This window comes from Ambystoma mexicanum, chromosome 10 (assembly GCF_040938575.1).
Source record: "Ambystoma mexicanum isolate Mex_15411 chromosome 10, UKY_AmexF1_1, whole genome shotgun sequence".
NCBI lineage: Eukaryota > Metazoa > Chordata > Amphibia > Caudata > Ambystomatidae > Ambystoma > Ambystoma mexicanum.
This window is the reverse complement of record NC_090932.1, coordinates 462485658-462504820: the sequence shown is the minus strand read 5'-3', so window position 1 is coordinate 462504820 and position 19163 is coordinate 462485658. Positions and strand designations below refer to the sequence as shown.

At 46.5% G+C, this 19163-nt stretch overlaps 1 protein-coding gene across 1 annotated transcript in view; it reads right to left on the bottom strand.

Moving 5' to 3' along the window:
* Positions 1-3958: 3958 nt before the first annotated feature.
* Positions 3959-19163, bottom strand: part of IL20RB (interleukin 20 receptor subunit beta) — a 315418-nt gene continuing 300213 nt past the window's right edge. The window contains exon 7 of the mRNA XM_069618033.1: positions 3959-7136. Within this exon, the coding sequence (XP_069474134.1) occupies positions 7005-7136 (132 nt within the window). The 3' untranslated portion in view covers positions 3959-7004. The remainder of the gene's footprint in view (positions 7137-19163) is intronic.

The following is a 19163-nucleotide window of genomic DNA, read 5'->3' as shown; positions in this document are numbered from 1 at the left end:
TCAGCTACATCATTATGTAATATTGATTGCTTGTGTGGTAGGCTAAATTGTCCTTCGGCTCACTCATGGCATCACTTGTGGGCCATCATCCTAACAAAAGCATGAGGCGAATGATATACTGCAATGTTTGGTGAGTGTGGCTGGGGCTTGGAGCTGATTGAGTGGCAAGTCTGCCTATGTTCTTGCTTTTCTAGCTCCAAAGTCTTTGAACCTGTAGCTGTAGAGATCGACTTGCTGCCATGTTAGTGCATGAGGCAAGAGGGGCACACTGGTCTTGAGCATTACCTTTGGGTGTGCTTGCACTATGAAGTTTGCGTCATAAGAGTGAGACGTACACACATGGGGGGCGCATTTTCGTTGTCTGTCCTGTGTACCATATTTCCTAGAAACTGCCAACAGGAACACATTCTTCTCAGATGAGGGAATAGGTGCATTGAGTAATTTTGCAATAGGTGGAATAGTAACAAGGCTGAAATGATGTAACTGAGGGACATAATGTATGAAGTGTGTCTAGGTTGTATTGGGTTTGAGGTGGCAATGCATGTTTTCATGCTGTGTATTCAATTTTTTTTTTTAAGTGTATTCAATTTTTTTTTTAAGTGTAGAAATGGGCTGGCTGTGTCCAGCAGCGATACGGTTAGGTTTTGTTGTGATGGGGTGCCGGACTTAACATTGAAGAAAGACTGGCACGTGGTTGTAAAAAGTCTAAAGACAGTTATGCAATCACCACCTAGCCAGATCAGATACAGTAGGGGCAGACAGATCTGCACCTCACCACCAACCCCTGCTGCTGCGGGGTGGCCTCCCTTCTGGGAATCTATAACAAGCATTATCATTATCATCAGGGCACAAGCCTGGTGGTGGCCCTGAGCATACAGCCGTGTGTGGGGTCCATGTCCCGGGCCACTCCAGGCTGCAGGTGAACCCCCACTCCTGCAGTTATTTTCCTTTTTTTAATATTCATCGTGTCGGCCCTTTCCATGCCACCAAGCTTCTCATCACTTCTTTAATTTTTGTCATGAATTGAATACAGTTCTGCTCTTTTTGTCCTTCCTCCTTCCCATCATACCTCTCTTCACTCTGTTTATAACTCAGCTATCCATCTCTTGGTCTCCCTTTCCCTTTGCACCTCTATCAGTCCCTCTTTACTGTCCATGTTCCTTCTACCTCTTGATGCTCATATTCTTTTCCACCTCCTTACTATTGTTTATAAGTGCACCGATGGTCTTGCTCCACTTTATCTCTCCCCTCTTATTGCTCTATATTCCTCCTTTCAATCTCTACACTCCCAAAATTAGCCCCTACTTACTGTTCCCAGACACCCCTGTACTTAATCCCATTTTCGCTCCCTTTCTCTTCTTGCTTCAAAACATTGTAACCCCCTTCCTCTCCCTATCAACTCAACTTGTCTTCTGAACCCGACTTAAATCCCACCTTGTTTCTTCTCTTGCTGCTCTCCTTTTCCTCTCAACGTCTATGGGGGTCATTACGAGATTCGCGGTAGGGTTTAATGGGGCCGGTAGAGCTGCCGGCCCCGTTTACCCCGTACCACCTCATTACGAGTTTCACTCGCGGGACCCGCTAAGGACGCCTGGTATTACCAGACGTCCTTAGCGGGTCCCGCGAGCGGACCAGCATGCTAACAACGAGCCCATCATTAATGGGCCCGCTGTTGGCATGCTTCCCATTCCCATTGAGCCCCATGGGGGCTCGAATGGGAATGGGGATCGGTTCCTGGAATGGGGAAATACCGGGCCCTCCAAGGTTGGAATGGCCAGGTATTTCCCCATTCCAGGAACCCAGACCCGGTATCCGGAATGGGGTAGCCATGCCGCAAATAGCGGCATGGCTACCTCCAAGGTCATAATGACCTCCTATGTCTTTTCTTTGATTAATTTATTATCCATACCTTAATATTGTACCGATATTTTATTGTGTTCAGCTCTTTGGCAGAAGCACTTAATAAATACTAATAAATACAAATAAATAATGGATTGTACTTGACTTCAAATACAAGGTCAGGATGTTTTTCCCAAAAGAACAAGGGTTCCACCCCAATTCCCTCTTCAGGCGACTGATCCTAAGAAAATCTTTTGGCAACAAAAAGTCTCAGCCTCCTGGCAAGCTAGGGTCCTAGGTCGTTCCTGTTGGCTTGCCACAAACAAAAGAAGAGTCACATACAGCCTGTGGCAGAAGTATCTCTTTTATGTCTATATTGATCTTCCTATTTTCATGAACTTCCTTCTCATGGAGAAAGTAGGTACAGTGGTTGTGTCAGTCCCTCTGTCTTTGGCGTAGCTTCTTTTGTGACAAAAAGAGAAACAGGGGCCTCTGTGTGGCAGTGTCTAGGACCTGGTATTGCAGTGAGAATGGGGCAAGGTTGGCAGGGGTAGAGAATAGCTTCCCATGCAACTTCAACATCCTTCTCTTGGGAATCTGGTTCTAGCATCCTCCAGCCCAGCTCCACTCTCCTTCTCAATGCCTCACGACAGTTATTAACTAAGAAAATCTCTTCTACTCCCTCGTGCTGATCCTCTCTTTTCTTGTGCTACACCTTTCCATCCATGAAACCGCACCTTGCGCTTTTACTTCCACCACTCTCAGGTTCAGCCACTTAAGAAGTATGGCTTGCCTTTCTCGCCTTATCTTTGTTTCTCCTAAATGCCTTTTTATTTCCTGCCTCTTCTTTCCTCTTACTGATGGCCCCCTCTCACCCCCCTCCTTTCTCTTACTGATGGTTCGCTTCTTCTCCTCTCCATTCCATCCTTTCCCGCCTCTCTCACTGTACCTCTCTTCAGCCACCCTCCTCCGTTTCCCTCTATCACCATCAGCCATCTCCAAAGGTGCTCCTGCTACCTGTACAAACACCACCCTATTAGTCATGTTCCTCCCATGTTTATATCCCAGCTGGGGCAGTGATTGGGACTCTAATTTCTCAACAGGACTCCTGTGTGTGAATATTGCTATGCAATGGTGGATTGGATGGCTGTGCTTGGAACTACAACTCTATTATGTGTAATTAATGTTGTGCATCTCCGTTCTGTGGTGTCACATGCCAACAGATAAAGTATGGGTTCTACTATCTAGAAAACAGCATTTGTTTACACCCTTCCACAAAGCAGTGTGCTCCTAGGCTGCTAGGGGGCCTTGCTGCCTAACTTGCACAAACCCAGGAGACCGTGCCCCACTTACTGCACACTCCAAGTTACCATGAGCGGAATGTTGCTCGTGCTTGCGTTCTGGGTCTATGTATATCATCCCAAATACTGCATCTAATTCAGCTTGTCCCTGAGTGTATGTGACTGATACAAAGCATCTTCATAATATCTTTTAGGAAACTTCAGCCCACAAAGGTGTCTGACCTTCATTTTCGTTAAAGGAGCAGCACCACACGTTGGCCCCATGTGAGGAGTTCCCGCCTCACATCCGTGACAAGGTGAGAGCAGCCATGGGATCCACTGTATGCATTCCCTGGATGCAGCATCACGCAGTGGGGGCAGATCCCGGCTCTCTTTGCTTCCCTGTTTCCTCAAGTAATGTTAGGCAATGTACATTTTCACAGTAAGGCCGATGGAAGTTGGAAGCCAACACTTCTGGGGAGATGCAGGTTTCCTTTATTTAGGCCCTTAATCCAGAAGATGAATCCAGAATGAGCGGTGGTCAAGACTTGCCATGCACAACACCAGCTGCCCAAGTCCCAAGGAGTGAAGACAAATATTGAACATTGATAACATGTGGGTAACTAGGACTCAAAATGAGTACTTTCTTTCCAAAAGTGGGCTGGATTGGAATTCCGCACATACTCTGTCTCTTCAAGACACATACACAATACCTCCAACTGCCACTGTTTTGAGGCTACGTCTGATAATACATGTTATTCACAGTGATATGAAACTTCAAACTAGATGCCTAAACACGCTGTTATCATTGTAGTACAGTCAGATGAACAATAAGGTGGTTCACTAAATACCTAAGCTGCTTTATTGACATTAGACAGTAACTACAGATACAGGGTAATCATTGCTGATGAGGTAGATCTATGCAACGCACAACATATGCGCACGTCACTTATGGAACATGGGTTTGGTCGCCCACATTTACTTTCATACTTATTGAAAAATAACTGTGATAACTCTTTCTCTGTCAACATCTGGGTGACAAAACTTCCATGTTAGATAATCTGTTAACTTCTTTGCTAATTTTTCAGGTCCTTTATTTGGTTATCTAAGAAAAACATCCCTTGTCAAGATATACATTAAATAAACTTGTTTTTGGTGTGTGCTTCTGCATAGACCACGTGCATGTCTGTACCAGGTTGGCCTAATTTAACAAAAAACCTATGCACATTCATGGTCTACTTCTTTATGTGCTTTTTGGATTTCTTTCAGAAATTAAAATGAGTTGAGCATACTCTCACGCTCGCTGATTTTCGTTCTGCTCACCCCATCCTTCGGATGTGAGGATCCTGGACATCCTTAGTCTGCCCTCTATTTCAGGTGACTTTTTAGATGAAGCATAACATCACTGTCTGCATCCTGCAGGACGTCCATCCATCTTAGTATAGCATACTTGTTAGAGTGTGTCTCTGAGGTCACCATGACTGGGCTGACCTGTTCCGGGACATGTGGCCACAACTTGCAGGAATTTTTACCACTGTACTATGTACGCTGGGCAGCTACGTCACCCGGATCCTAGCTGACAACTAGGTAAGAACGGTTTCATAGCGCCATCCTAAGCTGCACTTTCAACCTCGAAGGGGAGTCTCCAGATATTGCCACAAAGTCAATCTATATGGCCAATGGTAGGCTAACATATTCACAAATGTGCGCTGTAAGAGTGCAGAAGTAGGAGTCTGACACCCAGGTGGCATGGTGATTGTTATAGAGTTTTATTAGTCAAGATTAGAAAGAGGAAACCTAACTTTCCCTCTCTCTAAGAGGGGGATTTCCTGCCTGAACTAAAACACTAGGGGTTCTGTCAGAATGTCAGTCAAAATCAATAGTCTGCCATACTATTTCAAAAACACTACTTCTGTCCCTTACGCTTAAAGCTAAACTAGAGATGAAGTAGACATTCTCGGGCCAGAATAATGACTCCATTCTTCTGGACTGGGGATAAAAGTTCACTTCCAGGTTTTGGCTTCTTCCTAGGGGAATGACTTCCTTCCCCAGGTCAAAATTCTCCTCGAATACAAAAGACAAAGTTCCTGCACTTTTCTTTGGCAGGCACACTGCTTATATTTTAACACTTTGTATCAGAAAGTCTTTTCAGCTTTGGTTACCAGGTAAATGACTCCCCTCTCCTGGTATCTTGATTTTATAGTTCACCGCAACCAGGGGAAATTACTCCCTTCTCCTGGCCTTGGTTACCAAAAGAATGACTCCCATCTCCTGGTATCTTGACTACAAACTTCATAACAACCAGGGGGAATGGTGGCCTTCTCCTGATCTTAGGGTTGCTGCTGGTGTGCTCTGGTCAGTCTAGTGCTCTTCTGCTTTCTGTTTGGCTCTTCGTTGTGCTGCGCCAGCTCCGAAGCATTTGGATCCTTGCAGAATGTGCACTTCACTCAGCTGTGCGTTCCCTCGGTGTCGCATGCCAGGTCCTCTGCTTCTCCCACTGTCCGGCTGGTCTGTCCACGCCACACCAGGTAGGTAGGCTTCTGCCTGCTTGCTAGTGTCTCAGTCAGCAGCCTCTTCTATCCTCCGCGCCGGATGACTATGCTTTCAAGTCTTTTATTTTTTATCATAAGCAAACATAGAAAACTAGACTCTTCATTCAAGTTCTCACCATTGCTCTTCCTTGTTCCACACCACCTCCTCATCCCAATACCTTTTAAGAAGGCCTCATTAGGAAGTCCCTGCTCTTCCTCGTCTCAATTTCTATCAGGTTTTCAGACTTATATTGAAGTATGGGATATGGAGCTGGGTTTTATGGGATAGGAAGGTGTACAGGGTGTGGGTGGGGGTTGGCATACTTCATTCTCCCGAGATGTCTTCCCTTGTCCCCAGAGGGAAGTGTCTCCCCATGAGATTCTCCCACTGAGTACCACCCATAGGAGTACTACCGAGTAGCAGGCTCACCACCGTGGCCTCATGGGAAGGGGCTCCCCCTCGGGGAAAAGTGACTACATCTCGGGTTTCGTCACAGTGCCCTCAATGGCACATCAAGCATCAAACTCAAAACACACACACTCATAGATATACTTAGTGACCCTTTACAAAATGGTGGGCAGCGTGTACAGTCCATCTTTTGATCAATGCTTTATTTGGATCTGAGACCTCACTAATAAATTGATGGTTCATAGTATTCACCCGTGAGATTGTTTACCTATACCATGGGGTTTCCTTGAAAGTGTCTCTGATTTCTCTACACTCATCATCAGCCACACCTACCTCGTCTGTGTCGTCTTGTGCAGAAGGCAAAGCGTTAAACAGAAAATACATGAAAGCTACAGATTAAATAAGTCACTCTTTTCAGTGCCGTAATGCTTAGCCACTTAACAAAATATGTCTTTAACCCAGAATGAGTCAAAAAAGCTTTCTAGCATGATCTTTGTCAATCCCATGGCATACGTTATGGACACCCTCAATCGTGACATCAAACACGATCATGGAAGATTTGGGTATTTTCTTGAGAGGTTTACTGTAAAGATTTATCTTTATAGTGAAAAGGATTCCTTTGACAGCTAAATATAGCACAACACTCCGACATCTACTTTGAAGTGTACATGTAAAAATAATGATTCATCAACAAATCCCTTGGTGTTACTTATTGGTTGAATCCTTTAAGAGCTCCATTGATGTTCATAGCTGTGAAAAGTCAAGCACGTTGATAGCATCTATGAAATAAGTTATGATGAGCTGGGCTGTCTCTGGTATGAGAAAGCCTACACATTCTCAGATGTGTGCAGGTGTTCCTCACAGAGGGGTCTGTAATTGGGCAGTATTCCAATAACAGTGTTAATGTAATTTGATATGGCAGTTCCACAATAGTGTCAATGGGTGTTAGAGTGTTTTCTGCATCCAGAGATGGTGTCGTTCATCAACGGGATCTACACCAACCACCATAGCACATTCTTCAACACTGTATGTTGGGCTCTTTGGACAGATCAACTTCCTCGGAGAGTCAGTCACGGTCTGCAAGAGAAATTAGAAACAGAATTATTAGACATCTCTTTATCGTAGCATATTTGCACATTACACCTCTATACCATATCTAAATAGGGATTCTCTACAGTGAAATATGATATTTATTTTCCTGTGCATCACCTTTTCACGTGGGGCCTCCATTGAGTCTCATAATTCTTTGTGTAGTGAGATCTGTAGAGCAACCTATGACCACCTTTTTATTGTCACAATGGAGAGACCAAGTCTAATCTGGGATGCAGTGATGCTACAGCCAATCTATGAGAACAATTCAAAAGATCACTGGCAAAATAAAAGACAGCCCAGGGCCATCTGGAGTGGTCAGATTCATGGTAGCAGATTATTATGCTGATTTACCCTAGCGTATCCTGTGCACTGTGCTAAACTCTACTAGGACAGGCTGTCACAAAAGAGTGTATACTCATTTACGAGGCCACCCATGAATTTGAACTGGCCAAGTCCTTCTACCAAGGAGCTGTAGTTGCTTCAATATAAACACATGGCTGTAACTGAATTCCATTAAATGTAATATGTCAAAAGGGTGGCAGAAGTTGCCTTACTCATACTCCGGCTCATCCATCACAGATGCAATGGTACACTCCAAATCACTGCCTCAAGTGCTATGTAATTCACACTCCATTGACTTGGTCTAGAGGCACAATTTATCTGTATTTAATTTGATTTATAGAGCACTACACCAAAGCGCTTAACAATGAACTCAGAGGCGGTACAATAATAATGATAAAACAATCAGAGAACCAATTATATAGTAAGCAAATTGGCCTTAAGACCAAAGCAAAAGAGAGAATAGGAGGAGAGAGAGTGGAGAGAAAAGGGAAGTGTATCAGTGAAGAGGAACCAACAGAGAGAAAGAGCGGAAACGTGATTGAGCACAAGGTGGGTGGGGTACTGACAGAAGAAATATGGACTGTGAGCGAAGAGACAGAGCTGGAGAATACCAAGAATGAAGGGAGAAGAGATAGGGTGGAGCAATATTATGAAGATACTTAAAGACGAGACAAAGAGAATTAAATATGAAGTGACAATGGAAAGGCAGCCAATAAAGAAAAGAAAGGGACGAAGAGATAGAGCCATGAGGTGCAAGTGAGAAAAGATGACAAATAAAGGAATTGTAGATAGACTTAAGAGGAGTCAGACGAGACATAGGAAGTCTGAAGAGGAGGCAGCAATAATAGAAAAGTCAAGAAAAGGTGAGACGAAATTAGAGGTTTAGTGGCATGGGAGTAAGAAAAGATTGAGCTTTACGAATATTAAGAAAATGAAATCTGCAAGTGTGAAGAAGAGATGAGATATGGGGGAGAAGGAAAGAGAAGAATCAAGGTAGATGCCTAGATTGCATGCTGAAGAAGAAATAGAAAGGGAGGGAAGTAAATGGTGGTAGAGGGGAAATGGAGGGGGGATAGATGTAGCAGGAAAAAAGAGAACCTCTGTTTTAGAAGAGTTAAGAACAAGATAATGATCTGACATCCAAGATTGGATGGCTAGGAGACAGGAAGTCAGGATGGAATGAATAGAAGATGAGAAAACAGAGAAAGAAAGAGCTGAGTATCATCAGGATAGAGATGGTGGGATAAACCAAAGGAAGAAATAAAAGAAGCAAGAGGACCGGTATAAAGGGAGAAAAGAAGAGGGCCCAGCACTGAGCCTTCAGGAACACAGTAATGCATTCTGAAGGTAGTAGAAGATTTGCCAGACCAGGAGACACAGTACATGTGGTTGGACGGATAGGACTGGAGCCAACAAAGAAAAGTCACAGAGAGTGCAAGAGAGGAGAGAGAGGAAAGAAGGAGAGAGTGATCCACACTAGCAAAAACAGCTGACAAGTCAAGAATAATCAAGAGGGAGAAATGTTTTGTATGGCGTGCAGAGAGGAGTCAGTCGCAGACAGAAAGAAGAGCTGTCTCGGTTGAATGACAGGGGCAGAAGGCAAATTGAAAGTGAGGAAAATGGAGTGAGAAGCAATAAAGGAACAAAGTTGAGAATAAGCAAGTCGTTAGAGGAGTTTAGAGAGATACAGGAGGAGTGATATCGGGCAGAAGCTGCAAGGGAGAGAAGGGTCAAGAGAGGGTTTCTTGAAGATAGGAAGAATGGTGGCATGCTTAAACGAGGACAGGAAAGATGTGGTTTGCAGAGAAACATTGAACAGTGCAGTGTGAAAAAAGGCAATAGAGAAGGGTAGGTTTTAGCAATAAGAAAGGAGTAGGATCAGAGGGTGCAGAGGTAGGGTGAGGACGAGAAAGTGCTACGGTAGTGTCACTATTAGAGATGGTATGAAATGAGGACATGGAAGGAGAAGGAGAAGGGATTAAAGTCGGAGACGAAGGAGTGAAAGCTGATCGCAAAAGAGCAAACTTTGAGGAGGAAAAATAAGACACCAAGTCAGCGGCTGAGAGAGATGAGCCAAGTGTAGGGCCACAGAGAGGTGAAGAGAAAATCTGAGTTAAAGTCTGGAAAAGACAACAAGGATAACCAGAATAAGAGTTGAGGAGATCGGAGTAATATGATTTTTTTGTAGAAAGAAGAGCAATGTCGTATGAAGAAAGAAGAGCAGAAAAATAGAGGAATCCAAGTCAGAATAAGATTTGCGCCAACTGTGCCCTGCACTGTGGAGAGGATGCTGCAGAGAGTGAAGCTGGGGTGTAAGCCACGGCTGCAGAGTTTTGCGAGTAGGAGAGAAAGCAGAGACAGGGTAAAGAGAGTGAGAGTAGAGGACAGAACCAGAGAAAGAGTAGAAGCAGCGTTGTAAACTGCCAATTAGGCAAAAGCAGTGTGAGAGGGGAGAAGAGAGGAGCAAGAAGAGATTTAAATGGAGGCATTAAAAGAGGAGAGATCCCAGCGATAGTATGTTGGAGGAGAAAAGAAGGAGGAAGATTGGTGGGGTGAAGGAATGATAGACTGAGAAAGAATAAAGTGGTCTGAACAATGCACAGGAGATGCAGAGGCAGTAGATAACATTGAGGAAAAGGTAAGATCCAGGTGAGAACCAGAGATATGAGACAGGGGGCAGCCAGATAGGAGAGAGATAACAAGGTAACAATGAAGAATGGAGAGCAGGGGAATTGAAGAATGAGTAGAAGAGAGATGAAGATTAAAGTTGCCCAAAACTATTACAGGGTTTGGGGATGGAAGAACCGAAGAGAGAAGGGCATCAAGGTCATAACAAAATGAGCTGACTGGGACAGGCGGGCGATAGATTCCAAGAAAGGCTAAATGATAAGGCTTCATAAAGGAGGTATAGTGATACTTGTATGATGGAAAGGAAGGAAGAGGGAGGCGCAATAGTAAATGAAGAAGAAAAGAGTATACCGGCCCCACAACAACGGCCAGAAGAGCGGGGGAGAGAGTAAAAGAACAGAGGGAGATAGAAAGAGCTGCAGGTGTGACAGAATTTATAGGGGGGGGGGATCCAGGTTTCAATGATGCAAAGAAAAAGTAAATGAAGACAAAAAAGGTATCCAAGACAGAGTGAGCTTTGTTGCAGACTGAGCCGCGTTCCATAGGGCAACATTAATGGGAGGAGGGGAATTAACAGGGAGGGGATAATGAAGGTTGGTGGCATTCCGGGTAGCAAACTAGACAATGGGGGGTGGGGTTAAAGTATTGTGAAGCGATAGGGAAAGACATTAGAGCATGAAGAATAAGGGAAATAACTGTCAACAGATAAAACATTGAATTGATAAGTGCCAAGATATTAACCAAAGAACTGCCAATAAGTGAGGAGGCACTAGGCGAAGGGGAACATGAAAGTTGGCCAGATGGGAGCCACCAGGCAAAGGATGGGTAGTGTGAAGGAGGCATGAAGACAGGAAAGATGCCAAGCAAACAGGGGCATGAAGGAGGCAGATGATCAGCAGGTTAGTTCCCTTCAGGCTACAGCTGCAGGCAGCTGAGTTGGACTTTCAGACCCACGCCAAAGTAACTTTGCTTCATATGTTACAAAGATCTATCTCAGAAATTAGTGGCTACTTTAAGACTATGCATACCTCATGGAACGTTAAGTGATGTCATGACAGGATTAGGGTATTACCAAGGGTGCCAAGTGATCAAGGTACTCTCATCCTGTGGGATAGCACCTTGGAATTTGAACAAATTGCATTAGAACTTTCAGAAGCAAAGCATTAATTCATTAACCGAGAGAGAAAGAGACAGAAAGAGGAAGCATGAGAGGATGGTATCGAGAGCAAAAGAGTGAAAGAGAGAGAGAAAAAGAGAAGAGAGAGAGAAAAACACAGAGAGAGAGAAAGGGGGAAAGATTAAGAGAGTAAAAGAAAGAGAGAGACAGAGACAGAGGCAAAGACAGAGACGCCGGGGAGCAGGCAGTAAGAGGCAGTACTTGCATCCTGAGCCTAGGTATTCAAAAAACTCTTTGCAATTATTCATGAAATTAGCCCTTTCTTGAAAGACCTTGTTCTGCAGTAGACAAATATGCGGAGAGCCTTAACAATGAGAATTATCAGATTCCCGATGGCACATCTCACACCACTGTTGTAAAAGTCATCCTTTTTACAATCTTGTGAGCAGAGTTAGTGGAGCTGCCACAGTATTTCTCGAGAGAAGTTGCCCAAATCAGTTATGGGTGTTCTGGGGCGAGAGGGGATTGTTCTCCCAGAGAAATGTTTTTTTAATAATGGTTTAAAACATTAAACAGCACACTTTCTATGAAAAACTGGACAAAAAGCCAAACAGTTTGCAATCAGGTTTGTAGTGCAACTCATAAGAATAAGGATCCAATAGATGCAAGTCTCCAACAGTACACAGGAGCATTTCCCAACACATTTTCATGACGCCTTTCCCTACAATACATGCCCTTATAAAACATGTTCCTTGCTGGCTGTGTCCATGCATTTACACGGTTGCTGCACCTATATATGCCAGTATTCTCAATGGAATACAAGAACATGCTCATGTTTGCTTTGGGCATAATGCCAGTAATGTTGCCATGTGAAAACATGTCCAAGCTGGCTCGTTCAATACTTGCCTGTACCTGCATTTAAGAGGATATTTATTTTGGCTTTGCCATTAAAAATGTCCTGCCAGAATAACAAAACATGTTCAAACTGGCTGCTCCAGTGCAGACCAGTCCAGACTGTGGGATGTCTCAACCCACTAGTCCAAGCCCTGCAACATTACTGTTCATTGCTTGCAGCGGAAACATCATAATGGCCGCCAGAAAGGATGCTGCTCGCTAAAAATCACCAGAAATTGCGCTGTAAAAATCTGAAAAATAGGCTGCCATCCATTTTGCATATGGCAGAGGTAACACAGGAGACCACTGCCAAAACCCATCACTTGACTACCCACAGAGCAAAATCATTGCAAGAGAAACACAGAGCTGTTTTAGAAATCCACTTTTATTGGTTGTCAAAATTGCAAAAATGATGGCTCACAAACCACCCAAAAAGATCCATCCTCCTTGTTGGGTGTTGAACATCATTCTACTCCAAGAATCCACATAAATACAATGTCCACAGAAGTACACTTATCAGAGGAAAATCCCCATTGAAGATTGCTTGCTGAAAGAAATCTGTCAAAAATGGGTGTAGTACCGTTACTCACCTCTGTCAGAAGCCGGTGATTTAAAACCTATCATGTGTAAAGTTGAACATTGAACTCAAACTATGCCAAAGAAGAGATTTCCATCAAAATGCCATATAAGAGTGCCACACATTGATTTTCATGTTGAAAAAGGACTGGAAGTAAAGATGGGTTTGATTATTTTAAATTTATAAATGTATTTTTTTCACAAGGAACTATGTTACAATTGACCAGAAGGTAACCTGATTCAGTTGAAACTTCCAAGAGGCCTTCTTCCCCTGAGAAACTCACACCAGGTTCCTTCCAACCAAAAGGAGAGCATTTCGCATTGGCGTGTTAATCAGAAGGGGAGGAGATTTCCTCTGCTGCCCTGAGCAAGAAACAATGGGTTCCTTGAGCTGAATAGAAAATGCTAATTCAGGTGTAAATGACCACAATTGCTCTGGCAGGAAGGCAAGCCATGTGACCCTCTGACTCAGCCCAGCTTTGGAGGCGGGCCAGACTGAAAATGTGGATTTAAGTGGAAGTAAATGTATGTTTTATAAAAATGCTTATAGCAAAGTGTACTGAACTGACAAAAATATGAAACTTAGAGATTGTTAAAATGGAAAATTCACTCACGGTTTAAGACTAACCTGGGATTTGTGCGATGTAGCCATGGTGTTTATGTTAGGAACATGAAAAATTACAGGAATGTGCCCGGATGGGATGTGCATGCATGTATAAAAATTGGTGCAGAACTAACATTGAGAAACCCACCAAAAGCGTGAAAAAAGTTGTCATTTATGAACCATAGCTCGTAGGAAAGTGAGAGTTCGACAGAAATGTACCTTAAGCAATCTGTCATGTAATTATGTATTGTGAATAACTTGTGTATCTTGGAAATATGTTTTTGGGGAGAAATAGAGTTTCTATGTAAAAGCAAAGGGGAGGGATTTCTTTTGGATCATAAATGCAGTGTCACTCTGACTCATGATGACACACTGCTCCTTTTCCAAATCAGGAGAGGGGAAATCCTCCGACCTATAAGATCCTTAGAGGGTTGGGCATAGATTATAAGCCCCCCCACCCACTTTGGAAATGGATAAATAGGGACTGTTGAGGACCCAGAGACACACTTTCTCACTCATCAACCGATCCATTGGTGAAGCACCCTGCAGGAAGATCTGGGCTCCAGACTTTAGAACCAGACCCAGAATCCAGACTCTAGAACTTTGAAGCAGAAAGGCCCAATCCCAAAAGCTGAAGTCTTCTCAGCTGGCCTTCAAAATCTTAAGCAACCTGATTCTTACCCCTAAACTTCCAAGGGGCACCACAAAATCCAACAGCCTGGCTGAGCTGTTTTGCTATTCTAGCTAAGAACCCCGTACTAGAACCAAGATCCAGATCCATAGAGCAGAGCTGTAACCAACCCGTCAGATCCAGTCCAAGAGGCCGCGCAGACCAGAGTGCCGTGCTGAGAGCAGAACCCAGTGCCTGAGACTTGTCCGGTGGCAAGCGAATCCCAGCCCAAACCCTTGACCAGATCTGTGATGGGCCCATTCCATTCTAAAGTCATCGGAGTGAGTATTTAGTCTAGAACTGTCCGTAGTCATCTCTTAGTTTAAAGTAATCCTATTCAATCCATCTCAACCTATCCAGAACTGCATTATAGAATCTTGTGCCCATCCTGAATTCTTCTCATTATATAGTCTGTGATAATTGTAGCGATAATCATCTGTGCGCTGATATTTTCTGAAGAAAGTCAAGTCCTGGCACACAACAATCAGAGTGGAAGGCGCCCTTTTCTGGCGGTTGTCCCGTTGGGTATATTGTACTTTCATAGCCCCTTAGTATAAGTCCATATTGGTTCCTAAATCTTTAAAGCGCATCTTTCATTTTGAAATCTTGACTTTTTGAGAAAAATCTACCTTCACTAAGACCTCTGTAACTCTTAAATGTCATTTTGAAGCTAACATCCTCAGCTTTCAAATGAACCCAAACGACATTCCAATTCCTTATAGTTTTTCCGCAATCGTGTTTCCCGCACGTGGAAAAGTTGCCGCAATTCCTCATTTGGCTCAATTTCACCCCATGTAAAAAACAGCTATTTCTTGCTTTCAACTTCTGAATTTCGTTCTCCATCTGCTAATCATTATATAATCATTGCTAGTGTTGACCTGAACCTATCCCAAGCAACTCTCACTAGTTCTGAATCTCATTTAGCGAATTAAAATCATTTTTAGCATTTTTCCCATTCAATTCAAACCACATTTAAAAGCAATTGACCTGTTTAAAATCATTACTGTTCTCTCTAAGCTTACTGGGGGGAAGCGGGATTGAACTGCATTGTTGATTGTTATTCCGGATACCTGTGTGCCCTCATTCCATATCTTCATATTGCATATTGGGGGGAGTGAGTAATAACGGGGGGAAAGAGTAATCATATGGGGCCTCATTACGACCCTGGCGCTAAGTGACAAACGATGGCGGTAAATGCTTACCGCCATCGTTTTCCGCCAGGTCCGATCATGACTCCTGACCGTAAACTACGATGCCAATAGCGGCATCGTAGTTAACGCTGCTGCTAACTGCGCTAAGGGTGCGCGCATGCGACCGCCCACACCGTACTTAGCGCCATGGCGGAAAGGCACGCAAATGCCGACCCAAGCGGACATGCACCTAACGCCATCACCGAGGCCGCAAAGTACCTTACCGCCATGGTGCAAATAACGCCATCGCGAACCAACCGTAAAGGGCCAATTCAAGTGAATGCAGCTGCCACAGGTGCACAGAAACAGCACAGGTGAAGGCAATACAGACTCAGGGGAGTACAAAAAGAGCACACCCCACCCCTACCCACACCCAGTCACACTCCACAATGATGCCAATACGACTAGCAATGTTGGGGCTGGAGGACCTGATAGCAATGCATGTGCTACTACAACAGCAACAACAACAACAACAACAGGCAGCACAGAGGAGACGCAGGAGGAGAAGGAGGGCAAGGCAGGCCCAGCAAGCCCCACCAGCACAGCCAGTGCCACCACGCAGGCAGCCCCCAATCCCACGCATCAGAGCCAATCCAAACAACCTCACTGCTGAGCAGATCCACACCCTGTACCGTTTGGACCGGGACACCATCACCGCCATCGTAGACATGATACACGATGACATCGTCAGCATGATAGAAAGTCCAACCGCCATCCCCCCCCTACTGAAGGTAGTGGCTGTACTCCACTTCCTGGCCACAGGCACCTACCAGCACACAGTGGGGCACCTGCATGGCATTTCACAACCATTATTCTCACGAACACTCATCCAAGTGCTCGATGCCCTCCTCAAGCACACAGACGACCACATCTCATTACCACGGACTGCCCAGGAGATTGCAAACACCAAAGTGGGTTTCCATGCACTAGCCAGCATACCCGGTTGCATTGGTGCCATCGACTGCACCCATGTGGAATTGGTGGTTCCACGTGCCATGGAGGTACCGTACCGCAACCGGAAACAGTTCCACTCTATCAACGTGCAAATGGTCTGTGACTCCAACAAGATCATCACACATTGTTGTGCCCGATTCCCCGGATCAACCCATGATTCCATGATCCTGAGGAACTCCACAATACCACGCTACATGGAGCGACATGCAGGCCCAAGATCCTGGCTACTCGGTGAGTGCTATGTCATGGAAGTGGGCATGGGAATGACGTACCAGTGCATACTCCACCTGGCAGAAAGGGGGGGGGGGATGCATACTCCACCTGGCAGAAAGGGGGGGGGGGGATGATGCATACTCCACCTGGCAGAAAGGGGGGGGGGGATGATGCATACTCCACTGGCCTGTGAGTAACACAGAGAACGGATACAGAGGAAGGGCACTCACAATGCACAAAACCCCTCTGCATACATAGGGTGATGGCATGCAAAACAGGCCATGGCAGCAATGAGCATATACTGGTTGCATAGCGTGAATCAATTAGTGCATGTAGAAGTGAGCCAAGGTAACAGTACCATGCCAGCCATGGTGGAACATCATGTTCCTGATCAGACAACATGACTGACACATACATTCTCGCCTACATACAGGTGATGCAGCCTACCCCCTGAAGAGGTGGCTCCTCACGCCAGTCCGGAACCCGCAGAACCAGCACGAGGAGGACTTCAACCGTGCACATACACGTACTCGTGTGGTCATAGAGCAGACATTCGGCCTCCTGAAGGCACGGTTCCGAAGCCTCAGCAGGTCTGGTGGGGCACTCCTGTATGGCCATGAGAAGGTGGCAAAGATCGTCATGGCATGTGTCATGCTGCACAATATGTGCGTCAGACGGAATGTGCCCCTGCCCCCTGACGCAGAACTGCAACCACCTGACGATGAGGATGAGGATGAGGAGGGTGCAGATGGGGCGCCACCACATGGAGGAGGCGATGTACAGGAGGGGCGTGCCATGCGCCAAAGTATCATCAACCACTGCTTCTAGCACACACGGCTGGTGTTCATCGCATGGAGACTGCACTTGGGGCACTGTGTGTCTCTGGGGCATGCACACTGTGGACTGTACACCAATAAAGCACACATACGCAATGAAAATGTCCACACATTTCCTTTTTTTGAAAGAAAAAAGTGTATTGGAACCATGAACTGTCGTGTCACACCCCCTCCCACCTCCCCCCTGCACACCCCAACACACCCCCTCCCACCTCCCCCCTCCCCCCTGCACACCCCAACACACCCCCTCCCACCTCCCCCCTGCACACCCCAACACACCCCCTCCCACCTCCCCCCTCCCCCCTGCACACCCCAACACACCCTCTCCCACCTCCCCCCTGCACACCCCAACACACCCCAAGTAGCTGTCAACAGATGCCTGTGACAGTGTCCACAGGCCGTCACAAGCCCCCTCTCCCGGCACCCGGGGCACCCCTGGCTGTGGAGCGCAGGTTGCGTCCGGAACGGCGCACGGGGCTGCTCTGCGCAGAACTGGCAGTGGAGGATGTCCCTGGCTGCTCCTGTGCATGCACGTCCTGTCGTGTGTGGGTGAGGCCAATGACCGCACGACGCAAGGCCGCAAGTTCTGCACAGATGTCCCTGGACATGGCCTGCATGGCATCCCTCAGGGTGGCAGTGCTCTGCGCCACTTCCGCCCTTAGTGTCTCCGTGGCCTGTTCAATGCTAAACCTAGCCCCCACACATTCCGCTGCATGCTCATCCAGCATTGCGGACAGTTGATGCTGCCGTTGAGTGATGTCCTCGAGGGACGGCTGGCCGTGCTGGCCCATGGCCAGTGCAGGTGGAGTGATGGAGGGGCTGGTCCCCTCCTGTGGAGTGTGGACAGGGCATGGGGTGGAAGGCCACTCCTCTGCCTCAGTGTGCCCCTGTGTGTCGCCCACATGGGGGCTGGCGTCTGAGAAACGGGGGGAATGTAGTTGGTCAGTGGGGCTTCTGACCTCCTGCTCCATGTCCGAGTCAGAACATGCAGCTGTTGCAGCTGTCTCCCCGATGTTGCTGCTGGCCGCTGACCCCCTGCCTTCTGTGGCAGGCAATGTCGGTGGAGGTGGAGCAGCAGCTGCTGGCCTGCTGCCAACAGGGGTGCTTGCCGGTGGGACCTCCGGTATGCCTGCAGTGGGACCTGCTTGTCGTGGGGTCTGCCTCACTGCAGCTGAGGTTGAGGGTGCAGGGAGGTTGTTGGTGGACTTCGCCCTCTTCGGCGCAGGGGTCTCCTGGTCCTCTGGGTGTGATTCTGTGCCTGTGGTGGAGCAAAGGTGGGAGGGCGTTATTGATGGGTATACGGACTTTTGAATGACAATGGTTGACATTATTTTGGCCAGTGGATGAGGCAGATTTCAGGCAGTGCCATGCAGGTTGTCTCCTTTTGGTGTGGCATGTGGATGCAGGTGTGCGGGTGCCAGCAGTGTATGCAGGGTGGTGCTCGCATGTGGCTATGGGCAGTATTGATTTGTGTTGCATTTACACTCTAGGGCAACCTTGTGCTACACATGATTGGACTGCTGTGACTATGGCATGTCTTGTATGAGGCACCTACCTTCATCGCCTGATGTCGGGGCTCCCCTTTCCATCCCTCCAACGCCTTCGATGGATTCCATGCCGATGGTGGCAGCACAGATCTCCTCCCACGGTTGGAGTTTCAGGGGGGATTCTGACCCTCCACCGGTTCCCTGGGCAAGGTTGCGGTTTGCCGAGATGACGGCTCTGACCCGTATGCGCAGGTCATCCCAGCGTTTCCGGCACTGCTGTGGGGTGCGGGGTACGGTCCCCACCGCGCTGACGCGCTCAGCCACCAGGGCCCAGATGGCCTTCTTCTTCCCGATTGCTGTCCGGCTCATTTCAGGGGAGAAAACAACACCTGCGTTGTCCTGCAGGGTCTCCGCTAGCATGCAGAGTTCCTCCCGGCTGAATCGCTCCTGGCGCAGGCGGTCACAGGCCTTTTTCACGCATTTCGGCATTTTCGGGAACTT